Genomic DNA, 15,356 nt, shown 5'->3' with positions numbered 1-15,356 from the left:
ACTCTGCTGTAGAGATGAAACGGTTACCGGTTTCACGGTAAACCGCGGTAAAATTAATGACGGTTAGTAGTACCGTTCACAATCGGTGAATCAACTGTGAATTGAAACTAAAGCTATTAACACATATTTCTGTGGAGCAGTGTCTCCAAAATGAGCTCTGAGTTAAGTCACACAAGCTCTGGAATGAGACGCTCCAAAAGTTCAATCAGCACAGCTCCCCTTTCTCGCCTCGCTTGCATCGTTTACTGTCTGAGAAGAGAATAACACTGTCTCAAATCACTCAATGTCCCCTACATAGTGCGCTACTTTTCAAACAAACACAATCATCATTAACAAACAGTTGAGTTTTAAATAAGGAATTTGTAACCTATTGTTAATGTTGATTATAGATGACTTAGTCAAACATTTCATGCACTCTTTGGGTGAAGGATTTGCTATTTCATGATCCACGAAGTGCACTACATAGGGAAGATAGTGTGCTTTGAGACGGGACCTTGTGCGAGTAAACGCTGTGTGCTGCTTTTAGGAAAAGCAGAGTTTCAGAGATTAAACTTTAAGAGTGTTTCTGCCACAGCTCAGATGCATGTTAATTTTAAGTTATGTTTTAGTTTTAAAATGCTTTTAGAGAGGCAGCTCCACAGGTGAAGGCACACTGTGTGAGTTCTACACCGTCTGCAGCTCACAGCACGGTCACGCAATTCCTCTGTGATTTTGGCTGTTTTTCCTGGTGCACTGTATTGATTAGGGGTACAGCGCCACAACAGCACAATAATGATGCAGTTGCAGTTCGGACAGAAATCCCCCGAGTGCAGCACTTCTTAGAAGTAGTAATTTTCCATTAAGACCCACCTCAGAGTTGGTCGAGATTTAATTCTCTATGCAGGGAAATCCCTAGTTATTGTAATCAATAATAATAATAATAATAATAATAATAATTGTAATAACAGTAATAATAATAATAATAACAGTAATAATAATACATTTCCTATTCTTTTGTTTACAGAGTGTTACAAGTATTAAAAATACTTTAAAGTAAGTATTAAATATTAAGTATTAAAAATTATTTAAAAGTAATACTACAAATGTATTGACTATATTTTTTTAATCTTTATGCAAACAAAAAGTGCATATTGCTGCCAAATCTAATTGTGTTAATATAAAGGTTGGTGAAATGAGTTTCAGTTTGTGTATCAGTATTTATTTATTTATTTATTTTACTTTTCAACACATTTGAACAATATCGTGATAATACTGATAACCGTGATAATTTTGGTCATGATAATCGTGATATGAAATTTTAATATCGTTTCATCTCTACTCTGCTGCAACAGCCAAAACCAATAACAGGAAAAAGTACTACCTGTTGTAATAATGTCCTGCTAGATGTGTTTGTATAGTGGGTTCTGCGTCTCTTATCAACAATCTGTCTGGTCGATGCTCAGCTTCCTTGCATGAAGTTTGTCCTTGTAAAAGAGAGCAGAGATAGCGGTTGCTGTATCAGTCATATGTGCGTATCTGTATTGTTTGTCATAATAATGTTGTCATATTGTTTTATTACCCACTTTTGTCTGGGACCATGCGGATACATACTCCTCATAGTCATTACTAATCAATATTACTCACTCAGCTAAATTCCTACCAGCTGCTCTTTTCTGCATGTATGTCCATAAATAATACTGAATCCATTAGAAATTCCAATGACAATTGATTGTCCTTGGAGCTCATTAAGAAAGGCTATTAGGAGTGTGCCTTGTGCACAGATGGGGCTGAAAATTAGATTGAAAATACTGTGGGCATCAAAGGAAGCTATTTTTTTCAGACCTTTCAAATTACAAAGGGCATGACAATAAATTTCATTTCTGTGTAGGAGACAATAATACTTTCACAACTTCACAACAATCTGTTTTTTTACATGAAAACAGATGTTTTGAAGTCTCATGTTTAATTCTTTCCTGCCTTACATAGAAATAAATAAGCATTATTCTCTATTAATTATTCTCATCTAAGATGGAGGAAATGCACACAAAGAAGAACAAAAAAGGTCAAAGCAATAAGATAGAATAAAATGCATGAACACAGAAAAATGTATTTTTGCTTGAGTACATAGCAAAAATGACTATTTTGACTTCTCTCTTTAAATACTCATAGAGATAACTGTGAAATGTATAAATGAATACATGAGTCCAAGCTAAGCTGATGGTCACTCTAGTCTAACTTATCATGCAGTCAGTTTCCTTATTCTTTGCTCTATCCCACTTGATTTGCACAGTTTAAGTGGTAGCAAACATAAACATATTATTATAATTAATGGCCATTGCAGTTAATGTTCATGAAGCTGACATGACTAATATACATGTTTACTAATGTAATTCTTTAGCTCTATAGTGGGCAGTGTTCCCTTTTTGACTGAAAAAAGAAACACTGAAGTAGACATATGGCTTTTTGCAAAAGCTGTACAACGGTTCATGATTTGGTATGTTCATAGCTACTATAAACAGACGAAAGGTAATGATGTGGTTGACATACTTTTGGGAAGTCCACAATTGGTTTCTTTGATCTTTATTTATAAAACATGAGCTTGTTTTATTCCCTGCTTTTTGATGCACAGTTCTCACTAATAGAGCTCAAATAATGAATGAATGTATCAGTGAAGCAAAATTAGCTTGGTTTAGTAAAATGCTCTATATCTTCCTGCATGGAGAAAACAGTTTACTGTACACAGAATCAGTTGTTATTGCAACTGACATTATTGTTCAATTCTAGGTGAATTACTAGACTATCTTACTGACTGTGTAAGTGGAACAGGATGCAGATTAATTGAAGGCTTTGATCATTTGCATAGTCAGCTCATTGAGGCTAATTTGTTTTAGGTGCTCATTGAAAGCAAATGTATGTGTGTTGGTGTTTACATCTATATGTATATCACAACATGTATTGTTTATTAACAAATTAGAGATAAACATGAAGTTTGGTGACATTTTGAAGCCAAAGATTGTCCAAGATGGCTTTACCCTTGTTGGATCTTTCAAAAAAAAAAAAATTGTTATGGCTGAAAGCAGTCAATATTCAGACAATACATGACAATGTTACTTGGAGGGTGGGACCATAGCAGTGACATTTATTTAAACTGTGTTTTACTTAGTGAAGCTTGACTGACAAGTAATTTCCAGTTCTTCCATTAAGAAATCTGAAGACCTGATCATAAGGACTTTAAGTTCAAGGCTATGTGTGTGTGTTTTTTATGGATTAGATACAAAGTTACAGTTCAAGACGGACGTGTCCAGAGTGTCTTTTGATTGTGATGTAAATCCTCTTAAGAACTACTCTCTTAACTGAAAAGTACATGAAAACGGTTCCACACTTCTCATAAAAGATTCAGATGATATTTAGTGGCCACAGTAACAGGAGGGAAAAATATTTTCTTTGAAATGCTTCATATGGCATGAAGGAAGTGAGTAGGGTAGAGTATATTCTATATTTTTAACTTTATTTGATAAATGCTGCCTTTGATCAGTAATTACAGAAACAAGTTGTGTTTATCCACCCTGTAAATGTAATAAGTACTTTGTTAGTGTGTTCACTCTATGGTGCCATCAGTAACTTAGACACTGCGCAACTTATATACTTATATATTTTTCATCTTCGCTGGAGATTTTAACCTTATGTCAGTGCTACCTAAATTCCACCAGCACCTTGATATTGCAACTCGTGGAGTAAACATATTGGACTGTTTACACCAATGTGCAACAAGGCTGAACCCCACCCCCACCTCGGCTGCACAGACCACATCTCTGTTATGTTAATTCCAGCTTACAAACCTCTGGGTACTGTGTCAGCACATCAGGACTGTTTTGAGCACATATGTTCAGAGAGGCAGCTACATATCATGATTCAACTTATTTGAAGGAATATACACCATCCATGACAAGTAGCAAGTGCATAGATGATTTGACTTCTTTCAAGACACACACGCTAACTAGTAGCTGCGGATGACTGCAGAGGTGCACGCACTGCTGAAAATCTGGAATGCTGCTTTCAAGTTAGATGACAAGGCAGCTTTCAGCAAAGCTAACCTGTCCCTGGCTATCAGGGACTTTTTTAGATACTAGAGAAACATGGCATATGTGGCAGGGTATCCAGACCCTCTCTTACTACAGAGTGACATCACATTGCCTGTGATGGTGATGCCTCGCTCCCAGACGCACTGAACAATTTTTATGCTCGGTTTGAAGCATAGAACAACCAGCCAGCAAGGAAAACCAAACCTCCTCCAACTGACCATGTACTTAAGCTATCCACAGTAGATGTTAGGACTACCCTTTTCAAAGTTAACCCCTGGAAGACTGCTGGCCTGGACAACATTCCTGGCCATGTGCTCAGGGATGTGCTGATCAGCTTGTGGATGTATTAATTGACATTTTTAACATTTCTCTGAATATTTAGTCTTCAACATTTCTCCAGCCAGTTGTCCCAGAGTGTTTCAAAACAACTACCATCACCCTGTGCTGGAAAAAAACTACTGTGTCTTGCCTCAGTGACTTCTGACCCATAGCGCTCACTCCAGTCATCATAAAGTGCTTCAAGGTTTTGGCAATGAAACACATAAAGAGCAGGCTTTGTTCCACACTGGATCCATTTCAGTTCCACGTATCACCCAAACTGGTCTACAGAGAATGCCATATCCTCTGCCATTCATCTCTGTCTGACTCACCTGGACAGAAGAGACAAGAGTGGTTAAAATGTTCCTCATAGACTTGAAGAACAACACAGTCATACCATGGCAACTTATTGAAAGCTGAGCTTGCTGGGCCTGACTACCTCCTCCTACAACTGGTGTGCACATCATGACCTCACCTGGATCCTCAACACCACCCGACTAGCCAAGAGAGCCCAGTGGTCCTGTGAAGGATGAAGAGAGCATACCTCCCCTTACATCCTCAATACATTCTACAGGGGGACAATAGAGAGCATCCTGACCAGATATCTCATTGTCTGGTATGAGAAACACCCCTGTCTCAGGGTGAACACACTGAATGCACTGATGCCCCCAGTGTCCACCTGGACTAAACTAGAACATTCACCATAGACTGATTACACACCCCTTTACCATCACGCTTGTACTTTAAGTTCTTTAAATACAGCCCTATTTCCAAAAAAGTTGAGATGCTGTGCAAAATATAAATAAAAACAGAATGCAATGATGTGCAAATCATTTAATCCCTATATTTAATTGAAAGTAGTACAAAGACAACATATAAAATGTTGAAACTGAGAAATTATATCATTTTTTGAAAAATATATGACCATTTTGAATTTGATGCCAGCAATATGTTTAAAAAAAGCTGGGACAGGGGCATGTTTACAACTGTGTTGCATCACCCCTCCTTTTAACAATACTCTGTAAATGTTTGGGAACTGAGGAGACCAGTTGCTGTAGGTTTGAAAGTGAAAAGTTTTCTCATTCTTGCTTGATATAAGATTTCAGCTGCACAACAGTTCAGGGTCTCCTGTATCATATTTTTTCATAACGTTTCATAATTGTTTCATAATGCACCAAATGTTTTGAGCGGGTGACAGGTCTGGACTGCAGGCACACTATCTTAGCATCTGCACTTTTTTAATACAGAGCCATGCTGTTGTAAAACGTGCAGAATATTGTTTGGTATTGTCATGCTAAAATAAGCAAGGCCTTCCCTGAAAAATACTTTGTCTGGATGATAGCATATGTTGCCACAAAACCTGTATATATTTGCATTTGCAATATGCATTTATGGTGCCTTCACAGATGTGCACATCACCCGTGCCATGTGCACAATTTTCTAGTTTGTTCTGGTTTCTTCTTTGCCTTATAGTTTTAACTTGCATTTGTGGATGCAGCGAGAAACTGTGTTCATAAACAATGGTATTCGGAAGTGTTCCTGAGCCCATGCAGTGATTTCCACTACAGAATCTTTTCTGTTTTTAGTGCAGTGCTGCCTGAGGGGCTGAATATAATGGGCAGTCAATATTGGTTTTTGGCCTTGTCTCTTGCATTCAAAGATTTCTCCGGATTCTCTGAATCCTTTAATGCAAATTATGTACCGTAGATAATGAAATTCCCAATTTGTTTGGTATTTTACATTGAGAATCCTTCTTTTTGAGTTGTGCACTATTTTCCTGCGGAGTCTTTCACAGTGTAGTCAATCCCTCCCCATCTTTACTTCTGAAGGACTCTCTGGGATGCTCTTTTTATACCTAATCATGTTATTGACTTGTTGCGAAACAACCTAATTATTTGTGAGATATTCCATCAGTTTTGTTGTTTTTTTTTTTACAAGCATTACACGGCTTTACTAGTCTTGTTGCCCCTGTCCCAACTTTTTTGAAACGTGTTGCTGGCATCAAATTCAAAATGGGCATATATTCAAATGAAACATATTTCTAGTTATACCTGTAATATTTGTAACTCTGCACATGGTACATTTATGCTTATGTTCTGAGAATGTTCTAAAGTAGCAGATCTAACAGTAGATATATTATCTAAAGTGCTTCATCTCAGTATTCCACTGTCGCCACATTTATGTCTTTTAAATGATGACTCAGCTCTTCAGTTTTCTTCGATTCAATGAAGGATGCTGATGGCAGGTTTTACAGCCACCAAGAAAACTATCTTGCAATTTTGGATTGCCCCACAGCATAATTCGGATGGAATATCTTACAGCAAAGCTTAACTAGGCAAAACAGACAACAATAATAAACTAGGAGAATTTATATGACTCTATTTAAGAATTTTAGTTTCCAATTAAATTGTGTTGTTGTTTAGTTGTGTAGTTGTTTATGTATTGTCTTTGCTTTATTTTTGATTTGTGTGTATTCCTAAAATGTATGTCATCGTTCTGCCTTCCCCTACCCCTTACCTTTCCCCACCCTTGTTGTAGCATAATGAAAAATGCAATAAAAAGTTGATCATAAAAAAAGGGCACATATTTTTCAAAAAATAACATTTTAACATTTTTTTTAAACATTTGATATGTTCTTTTTGTACTACTTTCAATTAAATATATGGTTTAAATGATTTGCACATCATTACATTCCATTTTTATTTAACTTTTGCACGCCAACCCAGTTTTTTTTTTTTGTTTTTTTTTAAACAGAGTTGTATTTGAATTATGCTATGAGAAGTATATGTATAAGCTGTATATGCTGTTGTGTGTTGCACCATGGTGCCTGAAGAACGCCATTTCATTCCAGTGTATGCAAATTATTTGGAGGAATGACCATAAAGACCCATTTGCTTGACTTGACACTCCGACACCCAGTGCTTACAGCAAGTGTGCAGTTTAACTGAGACCCAGTAAGTTAAGAAAAATATTGATAACCTGTGAATATCTATGTTTAACTTATGCACCTACAGATTAGAGTCATGAACAGTGGCATCTCTAGCACAGAAAGGCTGGTGGGGCACAAAAAAAGCAGCCAACTCGTTCGTCAATGAAACTACACACAAACCTGATCCAAACCCAAATGCACTCCATCAAGGAAATCACAAATTAACATAACCTGGTGCAGGAGTTAGTGGAAGTGGAGAATATGAGTAATATGATAATGACATTAGACCTCACAAAACCTTGTTATACAGCTTTGCATTACAAATCCAATGTTATCTTGCAGTATACGATCATTGTGGTCTGCATATCCACATATCAGAGCAGGGAAACACATTTTCTAGGCATTAGGAATAACACGTCTTGTAATAATGCAGAATGACTCACCAGTAACGTTCACTGCTCGAAAGGGAAAGATGCATGATGGTCTTTCATCTGGGCAAACTTGTCAAAAACCTTTCTTTCAAAGTCCACCAATCCATGAATCAGTTCAAGTGATAACATAGCAAGGGCAGGCAAGGAAAGCGGAAAAGTGTTTTTAACTTCACACTCGCAGTTAGCCATATTTTTTTCTTGAACCACTCTGGATTGAAGGAGCAGTTTTTGTCCTTTCCAGACTGAATGATGTTGAAATCCTTTTGCTGGTGTGGTCCCAAACATTTAGTCTCTGCTGTAATGGCAGGTTGTCTAATTTAACTTTTATTACATTTTCGACTTGAGCCTTTATATTGTCTTGCTATTAGGAGTGGCTATCACAACTAATAAGGAATTATTGCTAGCTGCGTAGCAATGCCCATACTGTAAACAACATTACTAAACATCTGGATGTATGTAAATTTATTATTTTTCATTGGCTGCTCTCAGCATGGGGCTAATGTGATCGGTCCCCACAGCTGGTTATTCAAAGTATGTTGAGCATGCACAGAGTGTTTTTTAACTGCTCACTTGGTTAGATGAACGCTGATGGGCCAGCCCCACACTCACCAAACAAAGACTGCCAGGAGAAATAGGTAGCCTACTACCTACTACTGGCATTTACACAATGGGTACAAGAAAATACTTGGAATGTATCGGACAGCCCTACCATTGTCATGTGTAATAAACGTGCAACAATGTTAGTTACAAAAAGATTGTATATATTAGTTGTTATATTGAATTGATTATGTCATGCACTGCTCCACAGCAACATCTGGTGGGCTGTAGAGATGCCACTGGTCATGAATGAGCTGTATTTATTACTAGTAGTGGCGTGCATTATGGATCATAATTAATCAGACAGTCATGTTTGATGAAGGAGGCCCTCTTACTGATTCTTTTATGTTCAGTTGTGTCCTTGTATTGCAAAATATGCTCTTAAATGTTGAGATATTGGTTCAAATATGTAATGTAATGTATCTTGTAATGATGAGGTTTATAAAAATGGTAATAAGCCCACAAATACAAAATAATGTACACACATCTTCATTTTTGTCGATTTCTACTTTCGTACACCAGTTGAACATGGCAGCTGGCCTTTCCATTTTGTGAAAGTTTCAAAAAGGGAACAAATACAAATGCTTCAAAACCTCTTTAAATTGACTAGCATTGAATTAAATGAATGTACATTTCACATATTTAAAAAAAAAAAAGAATAACAGCTGATGTTAATGGGAATTATTTCTCATGAAAGTGGTATTAATCATAGTATAACACTAGTATTTCTAATACGTGTAAAGCCCACTCTCAACAACCTCCACCTCTGGTCAAACTACGTGTTTTGTTTGAAAACAAAAATATTACATAAAACATAAAATGTCCGATAACTTTTGCATAGGCCACATTTTATCTTTTTTGTTTTTTCCCCCAATGTGTTAAATTCAGCAAGTACACAGCAATTGTTCATTAAAGTATGCAGAAGTGTTTTCTCTGTAGAGGATGTGTACTTTTTATCATTTAGAAATTCAAAAACATGTAATTTGACCAGGGGTGCTCTGTCTGTCTGTCTGTCTGTCTGAGTGAAACAAAATACCAAATGTATATGTATATATTTATTTTTTGCTTGGTTTATGACAATTAGAATAATTTACTTAAGCAAGAGGAGTTTAAAATAGTTTATATGATGTCCCTCTGAAGCTGTCTCCTAATATTTTTGCTCCCTACAGTGAGTACCACTTCTTCTCAGCCTGCACAGAGGACAACGCAGTGAGGATTGGCTGCTTTTGGCCCAACCCGGTTGTAGAGCACTATATTATCCACATCCACAAACAATTCTTTTCCAACTGCACCTTGAAATCTGTGGTCTGGGGTGATCCATCTGAAGATACTCTCATTATCCTTATCCTTGTTCCAGTCTTTCTCACACTCGCCATGGTCGCATTGGTAGTATGGTGCAGTAAGCGAAGTGATATACTGGCTTAGCACTGAAGACCAAGGTCTATAAGGAAAGGCCATGAGCAAATAACACATTTTGGCACAGGAGTGTTATCATTCCTTTTAATCAGGACATTAATAAATGCAATGGAGAACTTTTCTTTGGTTTTTGGACCTAAAGAAGGCAAAAGATGTTTAACACATTGGCAAAAATATGTACTTTTGTGACATTTCCCTTGAGGATACCTTCTATCACTACTGTGTGAGCCACTGTTTGAGCTCTCATTTTAGCTCTTTGTGAGACTTTGCCTTTGGGAGCTATGAACAGAAGCCAGTAATATTGTTACCAAGGATATTGAGTACACATGGACATTTCAGCAGCATGTAAGGCTTTTCTCCCTTTCCACCATCAGTGTGTTTTTAGAGATTCCTACATTAAGCTTGGCTTCATGAGTCCTGGTTTGATTTCTTGTGGATGCTGTCATTTACTGTGCCGCTGTAGGTGCTTTACTGAGGGACTCCAGTGTTCTCCACTGTGGTTTGAGATGTGAATTTAAATAATTGTTAGGATTTTATCTCTAATTTGTAGATAACGTTTACATTTTAGGAGCTGATATTTGGGTCGTAAGGATAAATTGAAACATGCGCTGTACTGCAACATAAAGTTTTAAGTAAATATCCTAGAATTAGGACAATTGTCAAAAGTACACCTCTAGAGTATTACAAGTACATGTAAAGCCCAGGTTCATAATATTTTAAATATGTCAGGTGGACTGTCATGTATATAATGTGTTATATTGTTTTTACAAGATTTAGAACCTGGTATCTGAGCAGAATTGTTAGATTAAATGTGAGGAAACTGACAAAAACTGAATGATTCCAGCAGATAATTGGTCAGTGACAAAGAACGAGACCAACAATAAACAACAGCAATAACACACAGTCACAGATCGCAGAAAGGCATGAAATGTAATACAGTCAAATCATAGCTGAAATGCTATAAATCTACAGCTCGTGATGGGAAGGACATTGTGAACAGTATATTGCATTGGATTGTGAGCACAATGATTACTTTAGGACAAACAAATAAAATATGACAGGAGGCATTATTTATATGATGAGGAAAGGCTTTGCATTGTGACTGGCTTAAAGATACAAACTGAAGACAATGACATATTCTGAAATGTCTTGCCTCATACCCTCAATGACTGCCATATGAGGCAGCGGTCCTTCAAGCTAGACTCCAGGAAGGATATAAAACTCGTTCCCAGAGAAGGCAAAGAATTAGAGGAAATGGGCTGGCTATGATTTTTACCAAAGAAGGCACAGGGACTGTAGAGAGTGCAGTTTTTCTCAGATGTGCATTAATGTGGCTGTTGCTGCAATGTCATTGGCATTAATATGAGACATTTGTCATGAGAGAGTCTTTTCTGTTATTAATATGAATTAAGGATACATCCTGAATATACTATAATATTCACTGTTTTTTACTGTATTATTGAATTGCCTTGTGTTTATGTGTCTGAAATATCTTGGAGTGTGTAAATAAGATATTTTGTTTTTTGTCTTTAACACAATTATAGTAGATTTATTTTTAACGTTTTCTATTTTTCTCTATATGGCTAGCATGATACTTTTCTTTTTCCTACACTAACATGCAGGCAATCCAAACAGGACGTCAACCCCCACTGGCCTTCCTCCCCTCTCCTTTTCATTTTACAACTGATATATGGCACATACACATATACACTCAGACAGGCCATCCCCTAAGGCCTTACAAGACCTGTGCTATAATCAAATTCATGAGGGCTTTTTTGTAGCCGGCAAACAGAAGGACATCAGTGTTCACTCCGAAAGGGTTTGAAATAAATCAGAGTATTTTATGATCGTCAGTAAAGCTGTGTGGTGAACACTTTCAGTCAGGGTCTGGTTTCCCAAAAACACAGTACTTGCTAAGGTCAGCTTAACTGTTAGAGTGTTCAGTGTTATACTACTATCTTATAATAATCTTTGCTTAAAAATGCCTTACAGTTGGTAATTGTGACATGGCATGAGAAAAGAGCAAAGATATTCAAAGGAAGTTTTTCTAATCTCTCTTTTTCTGAGTGCAGAGAGCCTCAAGCATTGACTTCCTGTTTATTCAGTGAATCCCACGCAGCTGAGTCCAAGTTTAACCTAAAACAGAGACACAACTTGAACAGTCTCATGCCTGACTATGACAGTCGGTTACCATGCTATGTTAATGAGTAACTTTCTGATGAATGCAAATGCTGCATATAATAATGTGCTCATCTGTGCTGACCTGAAGAATGGTAATTTTAGATCAGAAGTACTACATGAAAAGTTGCACACTGAGGAGTGAGGAGTGAAAATGCACTGAGGAGTGCATTTTCTAAAAAATATAACACCAAATAACTGTAGCAAATCACAATCTACATTATATTCATTGACTGTGAAATCAACTGAGCCTCCCATATTGCTCTACTTGACAGTGTAGCTAGGTGTATAGTAGAAGATTGGACACAATTACAAATGGTCAGTTTAGAGAACAGCTGGGAGAATGGCCAAACCAAAATGGCTCAAATTCTTTTCTGGGGTTGAACTGCAAGCACTACATGAGTGTATAGTGAATATTTTGCTCTGTTTCATTACTCTGAAGTCTGTATGATGTAGTGATGTGATAATTAATGTAGTATTGGGTTGATTAGCATAAGTTTGTATTAGTGTTAGAGCATTAACACCATAATTAATACCGTAAAACCATTTCCCATTGTGTAAACATTTTCTCTACTTTTTCCAAACATAAAACATGTAATGTCTAATGATTTTAAAACATTAAAACCCAGTTATAAATTTGATTTAAAGCTTGATCTGAAATTTTGTGCACCTGAGTTACAGTGACTCTCTGACTCTATTGTGTCAATCACAAAAAACAACAGACTCACAAATAAATGCTTTAACAGGGAACAGACATGATTCACTTGATGAAAATAAACAGCACAATATGATGTAATGATGTGATATCAAAAAAGAGTCCTAAATAAATATGAGGAGTAAAACCTGATGATTCATTATGTGAAAATACCAGCTTAACAGTTGGATGGTTCCTTGTCACAAAGTTGTGTTAACTGTTGACCAAGTTATAACTGAAGGATTTTAAAATTTCATTTTCATTCTTTTCCTTTTTTGTGCACAGGTTGAGAGATACAGTTCGAGGGAAATGCATGCATTGTTCGATGTGCATTCCAGTCCCTCATAAAGTCATTGGCTGTTACAGGTCACTGTTTACTGTAAATGAACAGAAAATATGTCTGTTCTTTTGAAATTGTTGCACTGCTATTTGTAGTCACAACACAGGAAAATGATTTATGAATAATTTATCAATAAAAATCCTTCACTTAGTGTACAGGCTCTGACAGCCCTGACCATATGTACCTCACCAAGACGTTATGTCAGAGCAATGCTTTAAGATATACATTTATTCACTATTTTAAATGACTTTACAGTTATTTTCTTAATGTCATCTCAAATATTGGACTAAACAGTCTAAAAAAGAATGTAATAACAATGTCCACAAAGTAACCTAAAATATAAGTTTCCAAATTCCCTATATGTTAATATTCAGAATCGGAAACACTTTTTTCCCCTCAAGTGTGTTACACATACAAGGAGTATGTCATGTGAAAGGAGCTAAAGAGATGAATATCTGAACATATGCAGATATGAATATTTATATGCAGGTCTGAGTGGACAAAACTATTATATACAGAATATTACAGAAGGATATTTAACATCTGTACAAGTAAAAAGCATTATGTTACAGATGAGTTAGTGTAACACAATAAGGAGGTTTGTTTTTGGGTTAGTTCAAATTTAAAGTACAAGGTGTCCGCTATGGTTAATGAGTGCTACAGCTCTGGGAAAAACGCTGTTAGTATGTCTGATTGTGCTGGTTTTGGTGGCCCTGAATCTTCTACCACAGGGAAGTGTCTGGGTGAAGTGATGCACAGGATTTAAGTGTGAGCAGTTATTTTGCCAGCATGCTTTATTACCTTGCTGTCTATCTATCTATCTCTGCAATTGTATCTATCAAGTACAACTATGTATCTATCTCCAACTCTATCTATATTAATCTACTCTCAGTATCTATCTATCTATCTATCTATCTATCTATCTATCTATCTATCTATCTATCTATCTATCTGTCTGTCTGTCTGTCTGTCTGTCTGCCTGTCTATCTAGTTAACCAATTAAGACAGAAGCTTGGTTTCCTCCTCAATCGCATCCTTCAGCGGTGTTCGGGGTTCGGGACCCCACCATTCTGCTGGCTCTCGCAGCTGTCTTTGGGGCTCAGGGGACAGGCTCAGGGCACACGTAGACTTCTTCAGCAAGTAGCAGCAGAGGAGCTACCGCCCCCTCAGGATCAATGTCCAGTGGACAGCTTCACGCAGGACTTGTCATGGTCCTGTCACATTAACACCCCAGTGAACAAAGCCCGTCAGTGTCTTTACCATCTCAGATGCTTGAGAGACTTTAAACTGCTCTACACAATGTTAAAAAATTTTTACACCTGCACTACCAAGAGCATCCTGACAGGCAGGCTCTCCAGAGGGTTGTACGATTAGCTGTGTGCATCATCTGAATGGAGCTCCCAGACTGGCAGTCTATCTACAGCAAGCGGTGCTGGCAAAAAGCTAGGTAGATAGTGAAAGACCCTAAGCTATCCTAACAATGGACTTTTCTCACTATTGCCACCATGGCCACATAGCTGCCCTAGTGACCTCATTAAGTCCAAGCAGAGTGCCTGGGGTGGGCAGGGGAATGCCACACCCTTGCTATCACTAAATTGTTGCGGAAAGACGCCGGCGAGAGTCTCAGCTGGTGAGTGCTGGAACCCCGACTCTCTGCCTCTGACTGGTGGTGAGCTCAGGAGCAGCAATGGATCAAAAATGGTGCCACATCATTTCAGAAACATCATACAGAGATCTTTAGAGTGAAACTTTTATTTTACTAAAAAGTCTTCCAATAGTGGGCAATGACCTGACTCCCCTGATTCTTATTTGAGATACATACTCAGTATCTGATAATGCTGTAATTATCAAACAGCTTTACAATAGTGACGAAGTTCCCCTGTGCTGTTCAGCAGTACTAATTATCCTCTGATAATGCAGGAGCATCCAGCACCAGCAGGAAGAAGAGGCAAATGTTCACATGACAAAATATCTCCTCCAAGAAATTGTAAGTGTAAAGTAGGGTACTTACAATATGCTCATTTTATGTAAAATGTAATTAAGGCTTTATTCCAGATCACTAATAAAAATGTATTTTTTATTTTACATTAATTAAATAAGTTTACATAAGTTAAAACCTATTGACATTTATTAAATTCAAATTGGTGTACATTCCTCTTGTTAATAAAAAATGCACTGTTTTAAAATTCTGTGCACAATAGTTTCAGGGGGGTAAATCAATGTCCCTCACAGCATCACCATCCATGTGTTTTTAAAAGATTTTTCCTTTGTTCAGCCACAGTGTTATCATCCACATTATGGCAAAATGCACAGGCTTTGTCAAAGGTTCACTGTGGAGGTGAATAAGAGATGCTGCATGTGATTCAATCTAGACTGTCAGTGATTAAGTGCA

General features: G+C 37.2%; 1 protein-coding gene across 2 annotated transcripts in view; it reads left to right on the top strand.

Moving 5' to 3' along the window:
* Positions 1-12,947, top strand: part of LOC118798640 (receptor activity-modifying protein 3-like) — a 51,526-nt gene extending 38,579 nt beyond the window's left edge. The window contains exon 5 of one of the 2 annotated variants that reach the window (XM_036558087.1): positions 9,506-12,947. In XM_036558087.1, coding sequence (XP_036413980.1) covers positions 9,506-9,761 — 256 coding nt within the window. In that variant the 3' untranslated portion in view covers positions 9,762-12,947. The remainder of the gene's footprint in view (positions 1-9,505) is intronic. The other variant, XM_036558089.1, reaches the window with a different exon arrangement.
* Positions 12,948-15,356: the final 2,409 nt, after the last annotated feature.

This window comes from Colossoma macropomum, unplaced genomic scaffold (genome assembly GCF_904425465.1).
Source record: "Colossoma macropomum unplaced genomic scaffold, Colossoma_macropomum, whole genome shotgun sequence".
NCBI classification, from domain to species: Eukaryota; Metazoa; Chordata; class Actinopteri; order Characiformes; family Serrasalmidae; genus Colossoma; species Colossoma macropomum.
This window is presented reverse-complemented; position numbering and strand designations above follow the sequence as displayed.